This window comes from Carcharhinus amblyrhynchos, chromosome 21, assembly GCF_965287045.1.
Source record: "Carcharhinus amblyrhynchos chromosome 21, sCarAmb.v2.hapA, whole genome shotgun sequence".
In the NCBI taxonomy this organism is placed as follows: Eukaryota; Metazoa; Chordata; class Chondrichthyes; order Carcharhiniformes; family Carcharhinidae; genus Carcharhinus; species Carcharhinus amblyrhynchos.
In genome coordinates this window covers 13,928,046-13,942,928 of record NC_137344.1, presented here as the reverse complement: position 1 = coordinate 13,942,928, position 14,883 = coordinate 13,928,046, and the positions used below count along the sequence as shown (strand labels likewise).

Here is a 14,883-nt window from a genome sequence, read left to right as displayed (position 1 = left end):
GTGGAACGGCAAGTTGTACGGAGGGTGTGGAGAGTCTGCAGAAGGATCTAGATAGGCTGGGCGAATAGGCCAGGAACTGGCAAATGGAATTTAATGTTGGCAAATGGGAGGTTGTCCACTTTGGTAGGAATAATGGTAGGAAGGACTATTACTTACATGGCGAAAAACTGCAGCAGGCGACAGTGCAGAGGGACCTCGGGGTCCTTGTGCATGAGTTGCAAAAACCCAACCTACAGGTGCAGCAGGTGGTCAGGGAGGCAAATGGGATGCTGGCCTTCATAGCGAGGGGGATTGAATATAAAAGTAGGGAGGTCTTGCTGCAGCTGTATAGGGCACTGGTGAGGCCGCAGCTGGAGTACTGTGTGCAGTTTTGGTCGCCGCACTTACGCAAGGATATTTTGGCCTTGGAGGGAGTGCAGAGAAGGTTTACTAGGCTGATTCCGGAGTTGAGGAGGTTGAACTATGAGGAGAGGCTGAATAAACTAGGCTTGTACTCGTTAGAGTTTAGAAGAATGAGGGGAGATCTCATTGAGACATATAAGGTGATGAATGGGATGGATAGGATAGAGGTGGAGAGGCTCTTCCTGCTCAAAAGACAGTAGGACTAGGGGGCACAGCCTCAGGATAAAGGGAGGGCGGTTTAGAACGGAGTTGAGGAGGAACTTCTTCACTCAAAGGGTGGTGAATCTCTGGAATTCCCTGCCCGTTGAAGTGGTGGAGGCTGCCTCGCTAAATATTTTTAAGACGCGGGTTGATGGGTTTTTGATAGGCAAGGGGATTAAGGGTTATGGGGAGAGGGTGGGAATGTGGAACTGAGCCACGACAGATCAGCCATGATCTTATTGAATGGCGGGGCAGGCTCGAGGGGCTAGATGGCCTACTCCTGCTCCTATTTCTTATGTTCTTATTTTTGGCCCCCCTATGTCAGCTCAATAAATTGAGCTTTTTTTTAAACTGGCTTCCTACAGAAGTCTCAGGGTTCCTTTTGAATTACAAGCACATGCATTATTTACTAAAATGAAAAGATCATAATGCTTTACCTTTAACTTTTTAAATTGCCATTAAACTGGATTAATTGGCTCAGATGCTATTCCATTTGTAGATAGGACATCTGAGAAACTTTGCATGGAATCTTCTCAACTTCATTGTTGTTGGACATCAGGGCCATTTGTAGGTCACAACTCTGATGGCAGCCAAGTTGTTCCAACCACCTGCACAATTTTTCCTGGAGGAGGCTGATTAATCCAGGCCCCTCTTGGGCTCCAGTCCAATTAGGAATAACAAGCAGGTTGCCTAAGATGGAGAGCCAGTTGTGCTGCCTGAGACTTGGGTGGCTGACAACACCACCAAGGGAGGTTAGTGCTGCCATTGGAGGTAGGAGATCATGAGGGCACCTCTGAAGACTTCAAAAATAACTTGGAGGGCACCGCCATAATTTACCATTGTGGAGCAGGAGCCCCAGAATACAAGTGCTCGTGGCACCAGTAATGGCAGGGATTCACAGGAAACCTTCCTGGCCCCTCAAGCTGCCCCCAGACATCTGCTAGTGTGTTACATACTAAGAGGATCTGCAGATTGGATTGGGCAGACATTAGTTGCCCAGCCTTTTGAAGATAGCACAAAATATGTCGATGGAAAGGTTACACTCGGCCTTCTCTTGTGATGCTGCTATACTCGTTACCTCAGGTGGTTCAAGTTAAGATCCAATCCATCATTTAGTGATCACTTCATACGTGAAACAATTATATTTTGTCTGTAGGATCCAAATTATTGGGTGCGACCTTACCAACCCACTGCACTGGTCAATTGGTGTGGCAAGCCAGGAAGAAATCAAAAATTTGGTTCACTTGGGCACAAACCGGTCTAGTGCAGAACGCCATCTTCCCAGCCCTATTTTGCTGTTGCTGATAACACATCCCATATGCCTGTTCCCAGCCTCACAGACGATTCTCGCTGCCAGGAATCACACATGATCCCCATAAATGGGGACTATGCATCATGGCCATACTAGGGGATCAGAGGCTATTGAAGCTCCTGGGCAATCAGGGGCATGGCATTGTCACCTTGGCAGTGCCCACTGGGTACCATAACTGTACCACAGCAGTGCCAAACAGGTGACAAGAGTGGGTGTGGGGCCATAACAGGGTATGCAAGAGGGGGAAGCTCTGCATGAGGGTGATTAGGTGATCAGCATAGTGGGGGGCTTTGGAGAGGGTGGGACAAGGAGGTTATGATGGGGGACTGATCAGGAGGATCCCGATGCCAGCAAGCTGTGTTTCCAATGGGGAGGGAGGGTGGGAGATAGGGGCGTCTGCAGTTTTCAGACTTTTCTGATATCTTTTTGATAAGATTGCACCCATTATTTGTCAACTGCACTGAGTTACCCTTTCATCTGAAAATGAAAGTTGCACATCATTTTAATTAAGTGCATTTAGAAAGGTTTTAAGAGATGCTATTCTCAGAAAAATCTGCAAAGTGACGAATTAATTTAATCCATCAGCCTTTGAAGCATTTCTTCTGCAACATGCACTCTATCGATCAGTGTCCCTGATGTAAACAGTTTGTTAAGCAATAAACCTTCCAACTCTGGTTTCCAAAAACTGATTGTAACTTCTTCAAATTGTGACTTACTAGACCTTTTAAATGAAGATTAATACTGCTGGGATATAGAAAAAAATATAGTGAGGAGGCCTTGAAATGCAATCTGACTTGCATTTCGCTCTTCATGTTTGTACGAGTAGGTCATCATGTTGCTTTGCTTCTGATTGGGCAGAATTTAAAAACTAGAATTTTTCCAGCATTTAGATGTTGGACAAAGAGTTAGTAAAATCAGCAGCATTCTGGATCTTGCCCAAAAACTGTAATGGAAAATTCAGGTACTGCCCTATGGAAAGATTGAGGAAAACCCCCATGGGTACATGTGTGTACAGTATATCAGCAGCAAGATCTTGTAGCCTCCATCCTGCTACATGGAGTGCTGCCCAGAAACACGTACTTAACAAATCTGTTATTGTAAAAAGTTGAGTCATAGCGGTTCCTTTTTGGGGGTGGGGGGAAGGAGGAGGAAAAAGATGAAAAATGGCTTCCCAAGTGCCACTTTCTGCCAGAATAGTACTGTTTAAAAAATTCTACATCTACATTCAATAGTGAATACTGTTTATATTACTGTTCATTTATTCCTTCTCTGGAATGCAATACTTCATAAGCCATAAATTCCAGACTGGAACACTTGAGGTCTGAAATTTCTCAATCTAATGGCAGCAGTATCCAGATGAGAGAAATCAGTTATTGCCTTGACTGAAATAGCAGACAAATATCTTTCAGTGATCTTTCCATTTAATCCCACAGGGTAATTTACAAATTTTGTTAACCAGTTTGATGTGAGTTTACAGCACAGAACACAACAGATCGAATTACATTCTACAGAGCCTTCTCCTCCTACCCTGCTTCTACGTAATTTATTTAGGTCTCCCGTGAAGTATCAGACTAGGGATGCATCTTAAAGAAACTTGCTGTTGTATCTTCTGAATATCTCTTAATTTGCATGAATCTTAATATGCTTGAATTTTGCCAAGAGATTTCTTGCCTTTCTTTTGGTTAAAAAAAACATGTTTAATTATGCAATAGTTAATGTTACAGTGATGATCTTCTCCTGCACTATGATTCGATAGTTACCTTTTATAAGAGATCCTTTATTTATAAATCCCCATGTTACTGTGATAAAAGTCAATATATAGAGCTAAGGTATAAGAAGTGGCATCCAGCATTAAGAAGATTGCTAATTCTCCATTGAGCCCAATGACAATTAACTGGAAACCAATTTAATTAGATGACATTGATGTGATGTTTCCCTGGCAAAAATATAAGGGTAGATTAAATAATCTATGCATACATTTGTGGGTATTAGAAACATGGTATCATTTTAAAAAAGGTTAATTTCTGTGCAAGAAAGGATTAAAATTTCAGTTAGATCATGTTAAACAAAGAAGGCAGGATTTTCTGGCCTCGCTCACCCAGAACCAGAAAATCCCACCCAAGGTCAGCAGACCTTTCCATGTTCTGCTCCCTGGCCTGCTCCAATTCCCGTGGCGGGCAGGATGGTAAAATTTGCCCCCAGGTGTCTGAATGATAGGATTTTGTTCATTTCAAAATGAAAGGATTTAAAGAGAGGCTAGGCTCTCTTTAGCAACCAGGAGCCCACACTGAAAAGCATAAGCACTTGTGGTTCAGGTGGAACCAGATACCTGAGAAGAAAGCAGCTTTTTCAAACTGCAAATCCAAGGTAGGAGTAAGGGGCAGAAAGCCAGTACCAGAAGCTAAAGAACCAATAGTTTTAGATAGTAGGGGATGAAAATAAGACTCCCAGGAAGACTGAAGTCAAAAGGAGGAAGAATGGAATCTGAATAAGTTAATGAAGGGGCAAAGAAAGGGGCAGAGAAGGGCCTCTAGTTAATGTGAGAGCTGAAAGGTGCAGACTTGGTGACATTGGTTACTGAAAGCCAGATATCTAAAACAATTCTAACATAGGTGACCCCTTAATACAGCCTGTGAAACAGCAGTTTCTGTTGGCATGGCTGTGTACCTGGGAGATTGTATGGAAGCTTGAATACACGTGGCAATCCAAGTCACAAGAGTACTGAAAGAAGAGACTGAAATCTTGGAAGTGGATTCTTGATAAAGGCATCCAAGAGAAAGTGTTGTCTGGGGGAAGATTCTAAGGCATGTTTTTGGAGAATGGAGTTTGGAAACATTCATTTGGAAGACCAGTGAGTTCCAGTGAGACCAGTTGACTCTCAGAAGTACTTGGGAGAATTTGAGAAATCTACAAGAGTTATACTGGATGAAATTTGCCACTTAGTTTCAGGGTAGGGTGTGTCTGACCACAGTTAGCCTGTAGGTTTACGTGGACTGTGTACTTACTGAATATTAGTGTCAGACATTTTGTAACTTCTGTTATTCTTAAAATATCTATGAAGATATGGGTGGAGTGAAGGAGGATTGTATTATAGTCAAGCTTTTCACATTTAACAAAAGTTTTATTGTAAGTTATTTGGTAGTCCTGTGACTCAGTTCATCCGCACCTCTTAAAAATAAAGTTATGGTCTATTGAGCCAGAATTTCTTTCTGGGTCCTAACTGTTCAGTCATAACATCAGCTGGAATCATAACATGGATAGTTTTTCATTATTGCCATCAAGTATTGGATAACCATTGCCTAGGCATAGAACAGAAAGGAAAATCTAGGATGAGGCTAGTTCAACACTAACACAATCTACCAGATTTGCCTTTCGTCAAATGAATGTAAGGGATTTGTGACATACCCATCAGATTTTCCTCTAAACTTGCCCAGACACTGCTTACCACCTTCCTGGCAACAATAAAATCTATCCCACAAAGGCTGCTGAGTTGCTTCAGTTTGACTGACAAAATAGTTTATTAGGCAGGAGAGAAACTTGACAAACTCTACCTTTTCAGGAAGATGTATTCAACATTCACAGTTGTTCATTTGCAAAATTGGCCTGGATTCTCTAACCTCACCCCTGGCTGGATTCTCCGGTTCCACTGTTGTGAATGGAGAATTGGCTGAGCGCCAAATTCTCCGTTCTTGCTGGCAGTCATGGTGGGAATACAAGATTGGAGAATTCCAGCTATTGTTTTCAGTGAACTTTCAGTTTTCTAACATTGCTTTTTGCAGTTTCCTAGAATAGTGTGTGTGAAACCAACCTGTTTTGCATCTTGTATTGTGAAATGAGGCAGAGTTGAACAGTAATTGCATAGTTTCACAAAATCTAATGAGATTTACAATTGTAATAATTATAATAATGCAATTAAATTACACACTGTTTGTTTGAGAGTGACAAACTGCAATTTAAAACAAAAATCTTAAACTTGAGCAAAGCCAATTACTTTGTATGAGGAGAAAGCTGGCTATAAAAATAACAGTAAAATGCAATAGTCTCGAAGAATGGTTTCACCAAAATTCTATGCTCCTACCAATGCTACATTCATCATAGAATATACACAATACGCAGCAAAGCATAATGTTATGTGCATGGGTACATCTCAGGACCCTGAAGGCCAATGGATCAGCAGAATCTTTTTCCAAGTGGAACAGTACAATTCTATCTTCCCATCTGAAAAACAGTATTTGTCTACATTGGCATTGAGGGTATTTCAAAAACCTCCTTTGATGAGCTGTGTACTTTGATTCTGAGAAATTTCCGAGCAGTTCCTATAACTATTACTCCTGTTGCTTTCCCTTTTTCTACTCCTGAGTCAAAGCATTTGTTGTAAGTAATTCAAGGACTTACTTGTTTGTGACAGAATTCCTGCTTATTGGTTGATGCTATTAACTAATCCAATTCAGCTACCGACTAAAAGGGAAAATTTAATTCATCTTGTGTAGTCTGTCGGGAGTTATGATTTTTAAATCAGCACTGCCATAAGTGTTGGACAAGATTACAGTGGTACAGAAATTTATTTAATAGGCTTCTGAAGAAAATCCCAGTAAACTGCTTGTTTTCAGGTTTCAGAAGTGAATCATAGCCTCTTTCTGCACTGCAGGAATTCTATTTGGCCCATCGCGCCTGCACCAACAACAATCCCAACCAGACCCTATCTCCGTAACTCTGTATTTGCCCTGCTAGTTCTCCTGATATAAGTGGTAATTTAGCATGGTCAAACAATCTAACCTGCACATCTTTGGACTGTGGGAGGAAACCAGAGCACCCGGACAAAACCCACACAGACACAGGGAGAATGTGCAAACTCCACACAAACAGTGACTTGAGTCCAGAATTGATCCCTGGCGCGGTGAGGCAGCAGTGCTAACCACTGTCACAGTGCCACCCAAATCACAAATCAGGAGTGTGATGGAATACCCTCCACTTGCATGGATGAATGCAGCTCCAACAACACTCAAGAAGCTCGATGCCATCCAAGACAAAGCAACTTGCTTGATTAGTACCCCATCCCCCATTGACACACAGTGTGCACCATCTGCAAAATGCCCTTCAGCAACTTGCAAGACTTCTTTGACAGCAACTTCCAAATCCATGACCTCTACCACCTAGGAGGAAAGGGTAGGAGATACAACCACCTGCAAGATTCCCTCCAGGCCACATACTACAAGACATAGGAGCAGAATTAGGCTGCTCGGTCCATTTGAGCCTGCTCCGCCATTCAACCATGGCTGATTTTTTTTTTCTCATCCCCACTCTCCTGCCTTTTCCCCATTACCCCTGATCCCCTTATTAATCAAGAACCTATCTATCTGTCTTAAGAACACTCAATGACCTGGCTTCCACAGCTTTCCACGGCAAAGAGTTATAGATTCACCACTCTCTGGCTGAAGAAATTTTTCCTCATCTGTTTTAAAGGATCGTCCCTTTAGCCTGAGGTTGTATCCTCTGGATCTAGTTTTTCCTACTAGTGGAAAAATCCTCTCCATATCCACTCTATCCAGGCCTTGCAGCATCTTGTAAGTTTCAATGTGATCCCCTCACCCCCCCCCAATCCTTCTAAACTCCGAATACAGACCCAGAGTCCTCAACTGTTCCTTATATGACAAACTCTTCTTTAAAGGGGTCATTTTTGTGAACCTCCTCTGGACTCTTTCCAAGGCCAGCACATCCTTCCTTAGGTATGGGTCTGGAACTGCTCACAATATTCCAGATGGGATCTGACCAGAGCCTAGTACAGCCTCAGAAGTACATTCCTGCTCTTGTATTCTAGCCCTCTCAACATGAATGCTAACATCGCACTTTCCATCCTCACTGCCAACTGAACCTGCACGTTGGCCTTAAGAGAATCTTGAACAATGACTCCCAAGCACCTTTTGTGGTTCTGATTTCCTAAGCATTTTCCCATTAGGAAATGGTCTATGCCTCCATTCCCCCTCCCAAAATGCATAACCTCACACTTTTCCACATTGTATTTCATCTACCACTTCTTTGCCCACTCTCCTAACCTGTTCAAGTCCTTCTGCAGCCCACACAATTCCTCAGTACTGCTGATTCCTCTACATAGCTTTGTATCATCTGCAAACTTAGAACAGGGCCTTCAGTTCCTTCCTCCAAATCATTAATGTATATTGTGAAAAGTTGCAGTCCCAGCACTGACCCCTGAGGCATACCACTAGTCACCGATTGCCATCCCAAGAAAGACCCCTTTATTCCACTCTCTGCCTGCTGCCAGTCAGCTAATCCTCTATCCATGCCAGAATCTTACCCTTAACACCAAGGGCACTTAACTTATTTAACACTCTCCTATGTGGCACCTTGTCAAAGGCCTTCTGGAAATCTAAATAAATCACATCCATTGGCTCTCCTTTAACTTCCTTGTTACCACCTCAAAATTCTAACAGATTTGTCAGATATGACCTCCCCTTGACAAAGCCATGCTCAGTCCTACTTTATCATGCATTTCCAAGTACTCTGCGATCTCATTTTTAATAGTGGACTCAAATCTTGCCAATGACTCAAGTCAGGCTAACCGGCCTATAATTACCCATCTGCTGCCTCCCTTCCTCAAACAGCAGTGTTAATTACTTTCCAGTCCTCTGGTACCCGCCCTGGCTCCAGTGATTCCTGAAAGATTACCACCAATGCCTCCATAATTTCCTTAGCTATCTTTTTTAGAACCCTGGGGTGTAGTCCAGGTGATTTATCCATCTTCAGAACTTTCAGTTTCCCCAGAATCTTTTCCCTTAGTGATGGCCACTACACTCACCTGTGCCCCCTGACTCTCCTGGAGCTCTGGCATCCCACTGGTGTCTTCTACTGTGAATATTGATGCAAAGTAACTATTCAGTTCCTCTGCCATTGCTTTGTTTCCTTTTATTACCTCTCCAGCCTCATTTTCCAGTGATCCAATGGCTATTTTTGCCCTTCTTACCTTGTTTTTAATATGTTGAAAAAAACTCTATCTTTTATATTGCTAGCTTGCACTCATATTTCACCATCTTTGCACCCCCCCCCGACCCAGCCAATGCTTTTTCAGTTGTCCTCTGCTCAGTTTTAAAGGCTTCCCACTTTGTATGCTTTTCTTTTGCTTTTATGCTGTCCTTGCCTCATCCTCCCCTTAGCATATTTCCTCCTCCTTGGGATGAATTTGTGTCTCCCAAATAACTTTCAAACACCTGCCATTGCTGTTCCACTGTCTTCCCTGCTAGGCTCCCTTTCCAATCAACTCTGGCCAGCTCCTCCATATTTTCGTAGTGACCGTTATTTAATTCTAATATCGTTACATCTGACTCCAGCTTCTCCCCCTCAAACTGCAGGGTAAATTCTATCATATTGTGGTCACTGCTCCCTACAGGTTCCTTCACCATAAGCTCACTAATCATGTCTGCCTCATTACACATCACTAAATCCAGAATAGCCTGTTCCCTACTAGGCTCTGTCACAAGCTGCTCCAAAAAACCATCTCTTAGACATTCGACAAATTCCTTTTCTTGGGATCCACTACCTACCTGATTTTGCCAGTCCACCTGCATATTGAAGTCTCCCAGGCTTATTGTAATACTTTTTTATACACCTTTTTCTATCTCCTGATTTATTTTCTGCCCCGCGTCCTGACTGCTGCACATAATTTTCATCGGGGTCTTTTTACCTTTACGATGATTCCAATCTACCCATAGAGACTGTGCCTTCTGATCCTATTATCACTTCTTGCCATCGATTTAACTTCCTTACTAACAGTGCAACACTGCCCCCTTTGTCCACCTGCCTGTCCTTCCAGTAGGTCAAATATCCTTGGATATTTGATCCCAGGCCTGATCCACTCGCAGCCGCATCTCTGCGATGCCCACAACATCGTACCAGCCAAATTCATTGTGCACAACAGGCTCATTTACCTTGTCCTGCATACTGCACCCATCCTGATTTCGAATTAATTCATCATTCATTCATTGTCACTGGGGGGAATCCTGCCAAAAAAATGTCAGTGTTTCTGGTGAGAAAGCTGATCTGTTTCTCTCCAGAGAAAGCAGTCAGTTTTCTCTAATTCTTAAGACACTCTTGCCAAAAAAAAATTTGAGGAGGTGTGTTTCACACCAGCATTAAGGGGCAGGGCGGGGGGGTGGGGCGCCAGAGCATGCTGACAATGCCTGGCTGCATTGAGATCCTTAAAGGGCTCCCCAGTCATAACAACAGAAATAAACCTCCCCACACCAGCCCTCTTCGGAGGTCTCAGGGGCTCCCCTCCCCACACCCATTGAAGCACTTCTCTTGCACCCTGCCACCACCCCCCAAATCCACAACCAATTCAGAGCTGGCATCCAGCATCCCCTGCTCCTCCACCTGCTCCTGGCCCACAGCCAAATCTAAGTTAATACCCCCCCCACCTGAGCCTATTATGGGCATGAACCATGTGCACGTGTGTAATTGCACCTTTTATGTCAATACTTATCCCTTGAGATGGAAGTGTCTTTAAGTTCTTCCATGAATTGTACTTGATCATTAAAAATGGAAAATTGCTCCTTTTTGACTCCACAATTACTTAAACTATAATCCTACTTGCTGTTTTATTGGAAATTAATTCACTTACCTTTTTTTTTCAAACCAGTGATAAGGGCGAAAGTGGTTGCAAATAAAGAAGTGAATTCTGGGAATGACATCTATGGAAATCCCATCCAGAAGATCCAGTATGAGATCAAACAGATAAAGGTATTGTTACAATCCTTTCAGAGATTCTATTAACATTTATAGAAGAAATCAAACATCCAAGAATAAACTAACAGAATTATGCCTCAAGACATACATTTTTTAGAAAAGTAACTTGATTCAGTATATAAAATGAAATGAAACAAAGCAATCATTATTAACTTTATGCTAAAGCTTATAAAGACTTGTGCTGTTAGCTATTATTTACTTCTCCTCCTTCATGTTCCAGCAATGTCTCAAGGCAAGATTCCATGCAAGTCCTTTCATTAGTGTTTTGGCTATACAACGCTCCTCATGGGTCTGGATGCCTTAGCTGCATGCTTAGGTTTCTGGTAAACCCAGCTACGTTCCCATAGCTTTGATGTGCAGGCTTAACTGACTGTCACATCCTGACGGCTCTTTCAATCCGGTGAGATGCAGTCTTCCCCAAAGCTAAGTTACAACTGACTCAGCTGTTCCCTAATATAACTGGCTTCTTCTGTCAGCAAACATAGACTAATAAATCGAACAAAAGAACTTTTTTCACTAAGGCACCACCCTGAGTCACTATCTCGATGGCAATGTGGCATGCTTTAGGATGATTCAACCAGAAATGCAAAGGAGTTATTTTACCTTCAACATAACTCTTTGATTCTGCAATCCATATAAATAATTTCTACCTCGTGTTGAGCTTTTTTCCCAGAATATAACAATGGCCTTGCTCCATTGCCAGAAATTTGAGTGAAAGTGACCATGACCTGTAATTATTGGCTCTACCAAGAGGTCCAGAAATCACTTATTCAGCATTAACTGTTTACATGTCCCTCTGAGTTTAAAGTTTATTTTATTAGTGTCACAAGTAGGTTTACATTAACACTGCAATAAAGTTACCACACTCTGGCATCTGTTCATGTACACTGAGGGAGAATTTAGCACAACTAATGCACCTAACCAGCACGTCTTTCAGACTGTGGGAGGAAACCGGAGCACCCAGAGGGGGGACACAGGGAGAACTTGCAGATTCCACAAGGACCAAGTCTGGAATCGCACTCTCGTCTCTGGCACTGAGACAGCGGCACTAACCACTGTGCTACCATGCCGCCTGTAACATTCTAATTTGACCACAGTGTAGTTTTTCATTGTAATTAACTTCCAGTTTGTTTGAATTGTGTTATTACCGGTTTCCCAATCAGGATTTTTCATTTTATTTTACATTTAACACTTTAATGTCCAAGCTAACAGTCATATTCTTGAAACTAAAATTTACATTCTGAAACATATGAATCACGATATTTGCAACAGCTCTTGAAGGAAAGAATAAAACAGCAAAAGAAACTTTGCATGGTGGCTAATGATGCATATTCTGATTTAATTATAATTTAAAAAAAGGCTGGGATTTTCTGCTCCCATTCATACAGGGGCAAGTTTGTGCAACACAAGTGGAAAATACCACAAAGACCAAAGTCACATTTCACAGTGCTGTTAAATCAGGAAGCAATCGCCCCCTTCCCTCATCAGTGGTAGGCCACGTTACTTGACATTTATCATTGGGAACTTCATTATAATAAATAAACATATAATTATCAGGACTGTATACCGGAATCGACCCCCTCTCCCCACATCAAAAACTCCATCCTTGGTGGCGTGATATCAGAACGGTTTGAAGCATATCCAGTCTGTAAAGGCTTCCACCTGGAAAGCGGTACTCCCAGGGGAACTCAGGTGATTGCTCAGAGGGGTAGTGTCTGGATGATGCCAAGGGGACATCTAAGTGAAGATTATTTCCTGGTTTGCTAGCTGAGTGCTGGAGTAGCCTTTTACCATCAGACATTGGCTGCAGAATTTTCCTGTCCCACCCTCCATGGGAATTGTAGCAGGCAGAACATGGGCCATTGTCCTCAGGTGGGATTTTCCAATTTCAGGGTGAGCGTGGCCAGAAAATCCCACCCCGCATGTTTGATTTGATGGTGGCAAATTGGAGGCCACCCACAGCGATGCATCATGGAACCTGTGACTTCAAGTTCTTTTTCTTTCTAAGTGCCATACTGTATGGTGGAGAAAGCCACCATTGCTACCAGCAGCCTTAACACCACTTTCCTGCTTGACATCAGCCTTTGCCAATATTGGAGAAAACCCCAACCAATAATTCTCCAAATGGAATTCATGCTTGGGCTTTGTTCTTAGACCGTACACTTGGTAAGTGATGTTGCATACCTGACAGCCCAACTCCAATAATTTGAGCTATTCTCAATCTGAGTCCAATGTTCAAGTTTATTTAAATAAACTTCTTCAGTGAAACCAAACAGGGAGCTGGATAGAAATTCTTCAGTTATTGACCAGCACTATTAATACCATTTTTTAGCTTAATAAAGAAAAATGTTATAGTGCAAACACCAATTTCCGCTTTCTTCCTGGCAGTGCTAAGACCCCAGGTGCCCCAGCCCTATCGGGCTATTTTGCATAGAAGCATCAATCAGCTCATGGTATTTTGAATAACAACGTGGGCAAATTCGACTTTGGAGTCCGCAGACTTTTTTGATTCTGGCATCCTTTGGAATTTGCATGCCTACAGTACTATATACCACTTGACCTCTACAGGTTCAGGCCTCCAGCCTTCCCTGTGGACACAACAACTTTAAGCAAGGCAGACATGAGATTTCCTTTGCGCATACCTCACTATGTCATCATTATGAAGGAGCGTGAGCAACAGAAGGAGGTGATGCTAAGGAGAATAAACCAATATTGCAGAGGATCCAGCTCAGTTACTCATTGATCACGTGTCTAAATGCTGCCTGTGTCCTTTCGAGGATCTCTTGGAAGAACTCCCAATGTCGCCATTGCCTATTTCTGGAACAATCTTTACAAATATCTTCTGCTTGTGGCATTGCCAGAAAGGCTGTCTAATCAAATTCAAATTACAAATTATTCTTCAGTTAACATTTTGAAGTGTTCAGAAGACTAAGTATCACAACCAACAAACTTTGGGGGCAACTCTCCCATCCTGTTGCACTAAAAAATTAGGTCAGTGGGCCGGGAGAATTGCGCAGGGGGCAATTTGTGGTGTTCCCACTCGTGTCTCCCAGTGCTGGATTTCTGACGTGGTCTGCTCTGTGTCGGAAATCGACAGGGAGGTGGGACTAGTATTTTTAAATGATATTTTAGGCCCCCTGAAATCTCATGATATTCACACTGGTGGCCTCTGCATTAGTGTGGGAGATTCTAGTGCGAACTCCCACTGAAAAAAAAGTGTGAATTACTCCAGTTTTCCCACATTCAGAATTTTGGGAAAGTATTCTGCCCCTTTTGTGAGTTAAGTCAATGGAAGATTTTATTTTGTAAAAATAAAAACTGAAATGTTGGAAATACTCAGCAGGTCAAGCAGTATTTCTGGATAGAAAAATTAAGTTAATGGGCAGGATTTTCTATTGTGCATGCCCCAAGACCGGAAATACCCACCCGTGTTCAATAGACCTTTAAACGGTTTGCTGAACTTTCTGTCCTGCTTGTTACAATTCCTGTGGTGGGCGGGACCAGAAGATCTCACCCAATGTTTCAAGTTGATAACCTTTCAGAGTTATTGAACTGAAAGCCTCTGTTTCTGTCTCCCCAGATGCTGCCTGACCTGCTGAGTATTTCCAGCATCTACAATATTTCACTGATTTTAAACCATAATCCACTGAGTATCTAAACTGATGTGTTTTTAATGAAAAAAACAGCCTCCTACCACTATTTACAAGATGTAGCCTACGTTCTAACATATTTTGCCATCTTAATATTTTGAGTTACACTGATTTTTAACAGGGTCCTTCTGTTGTTCACAGATGTTCAAAGGACCAGAACACAATATTGAATATATTTTCACTGCCACTTCATCAGCAGTGTGTGGAGTCATGCTTGAAACAAGTGGAAAAAAAGAATACCTAATTACAGGTATAGTGTGGTTTTTTTTATTCATTTGTGGGACATGGGCGTCACTGGCTGGCTTGCATTTATTACCCGCCCATAGTTGCCCTTGAGAAGGTGATGGTGAGCTGCCTCCTTACTTTGAAAATTCTTTTTAAGGTATTTGAATAAATGAACCCTGCTCCTAACTAGAGACTCCAAGAGAGTAGGTTGTGTTCTAATTTGCAGCTCTCTCAGTTGCAATTTTCTAGTCTTAATGGTGCAAGGTAATGGAAGTAGTTATGATCTTGTCAAGAACGATCACTTTTAAAGAGAAACAGCTGAAAAGATGACGTGAT

At 42.4% G+C, this 14,883-nt stretch overlaps 1 protein-coding gene across 1 annotated transcript in view; it reads left to right on the top strand.

Annotated features, from left to right (window-relative positions):
- timp2a (TIMP metallopeptidase inhibitor 2a) overlaps positions 1-14,883 on the top strand; it is a 70,427-nt gene that overhangs the window by 40,546 nt on the left and 14,998 nt on the right. The window contains exons 2-3 of the mRNA XM_080209519.1: positions 10,566-10,666; positions 14,464-14,572. Of these exons, the coding sequence (XP_080065645.1) occupies positions 10,566-10,666; positions 14,464-14,572 (210 nt within the window). The remainder of the gene's footprint in view (positions 1-10,565; positions 10,667-14,463; positions 14,573-14,883) is intronic.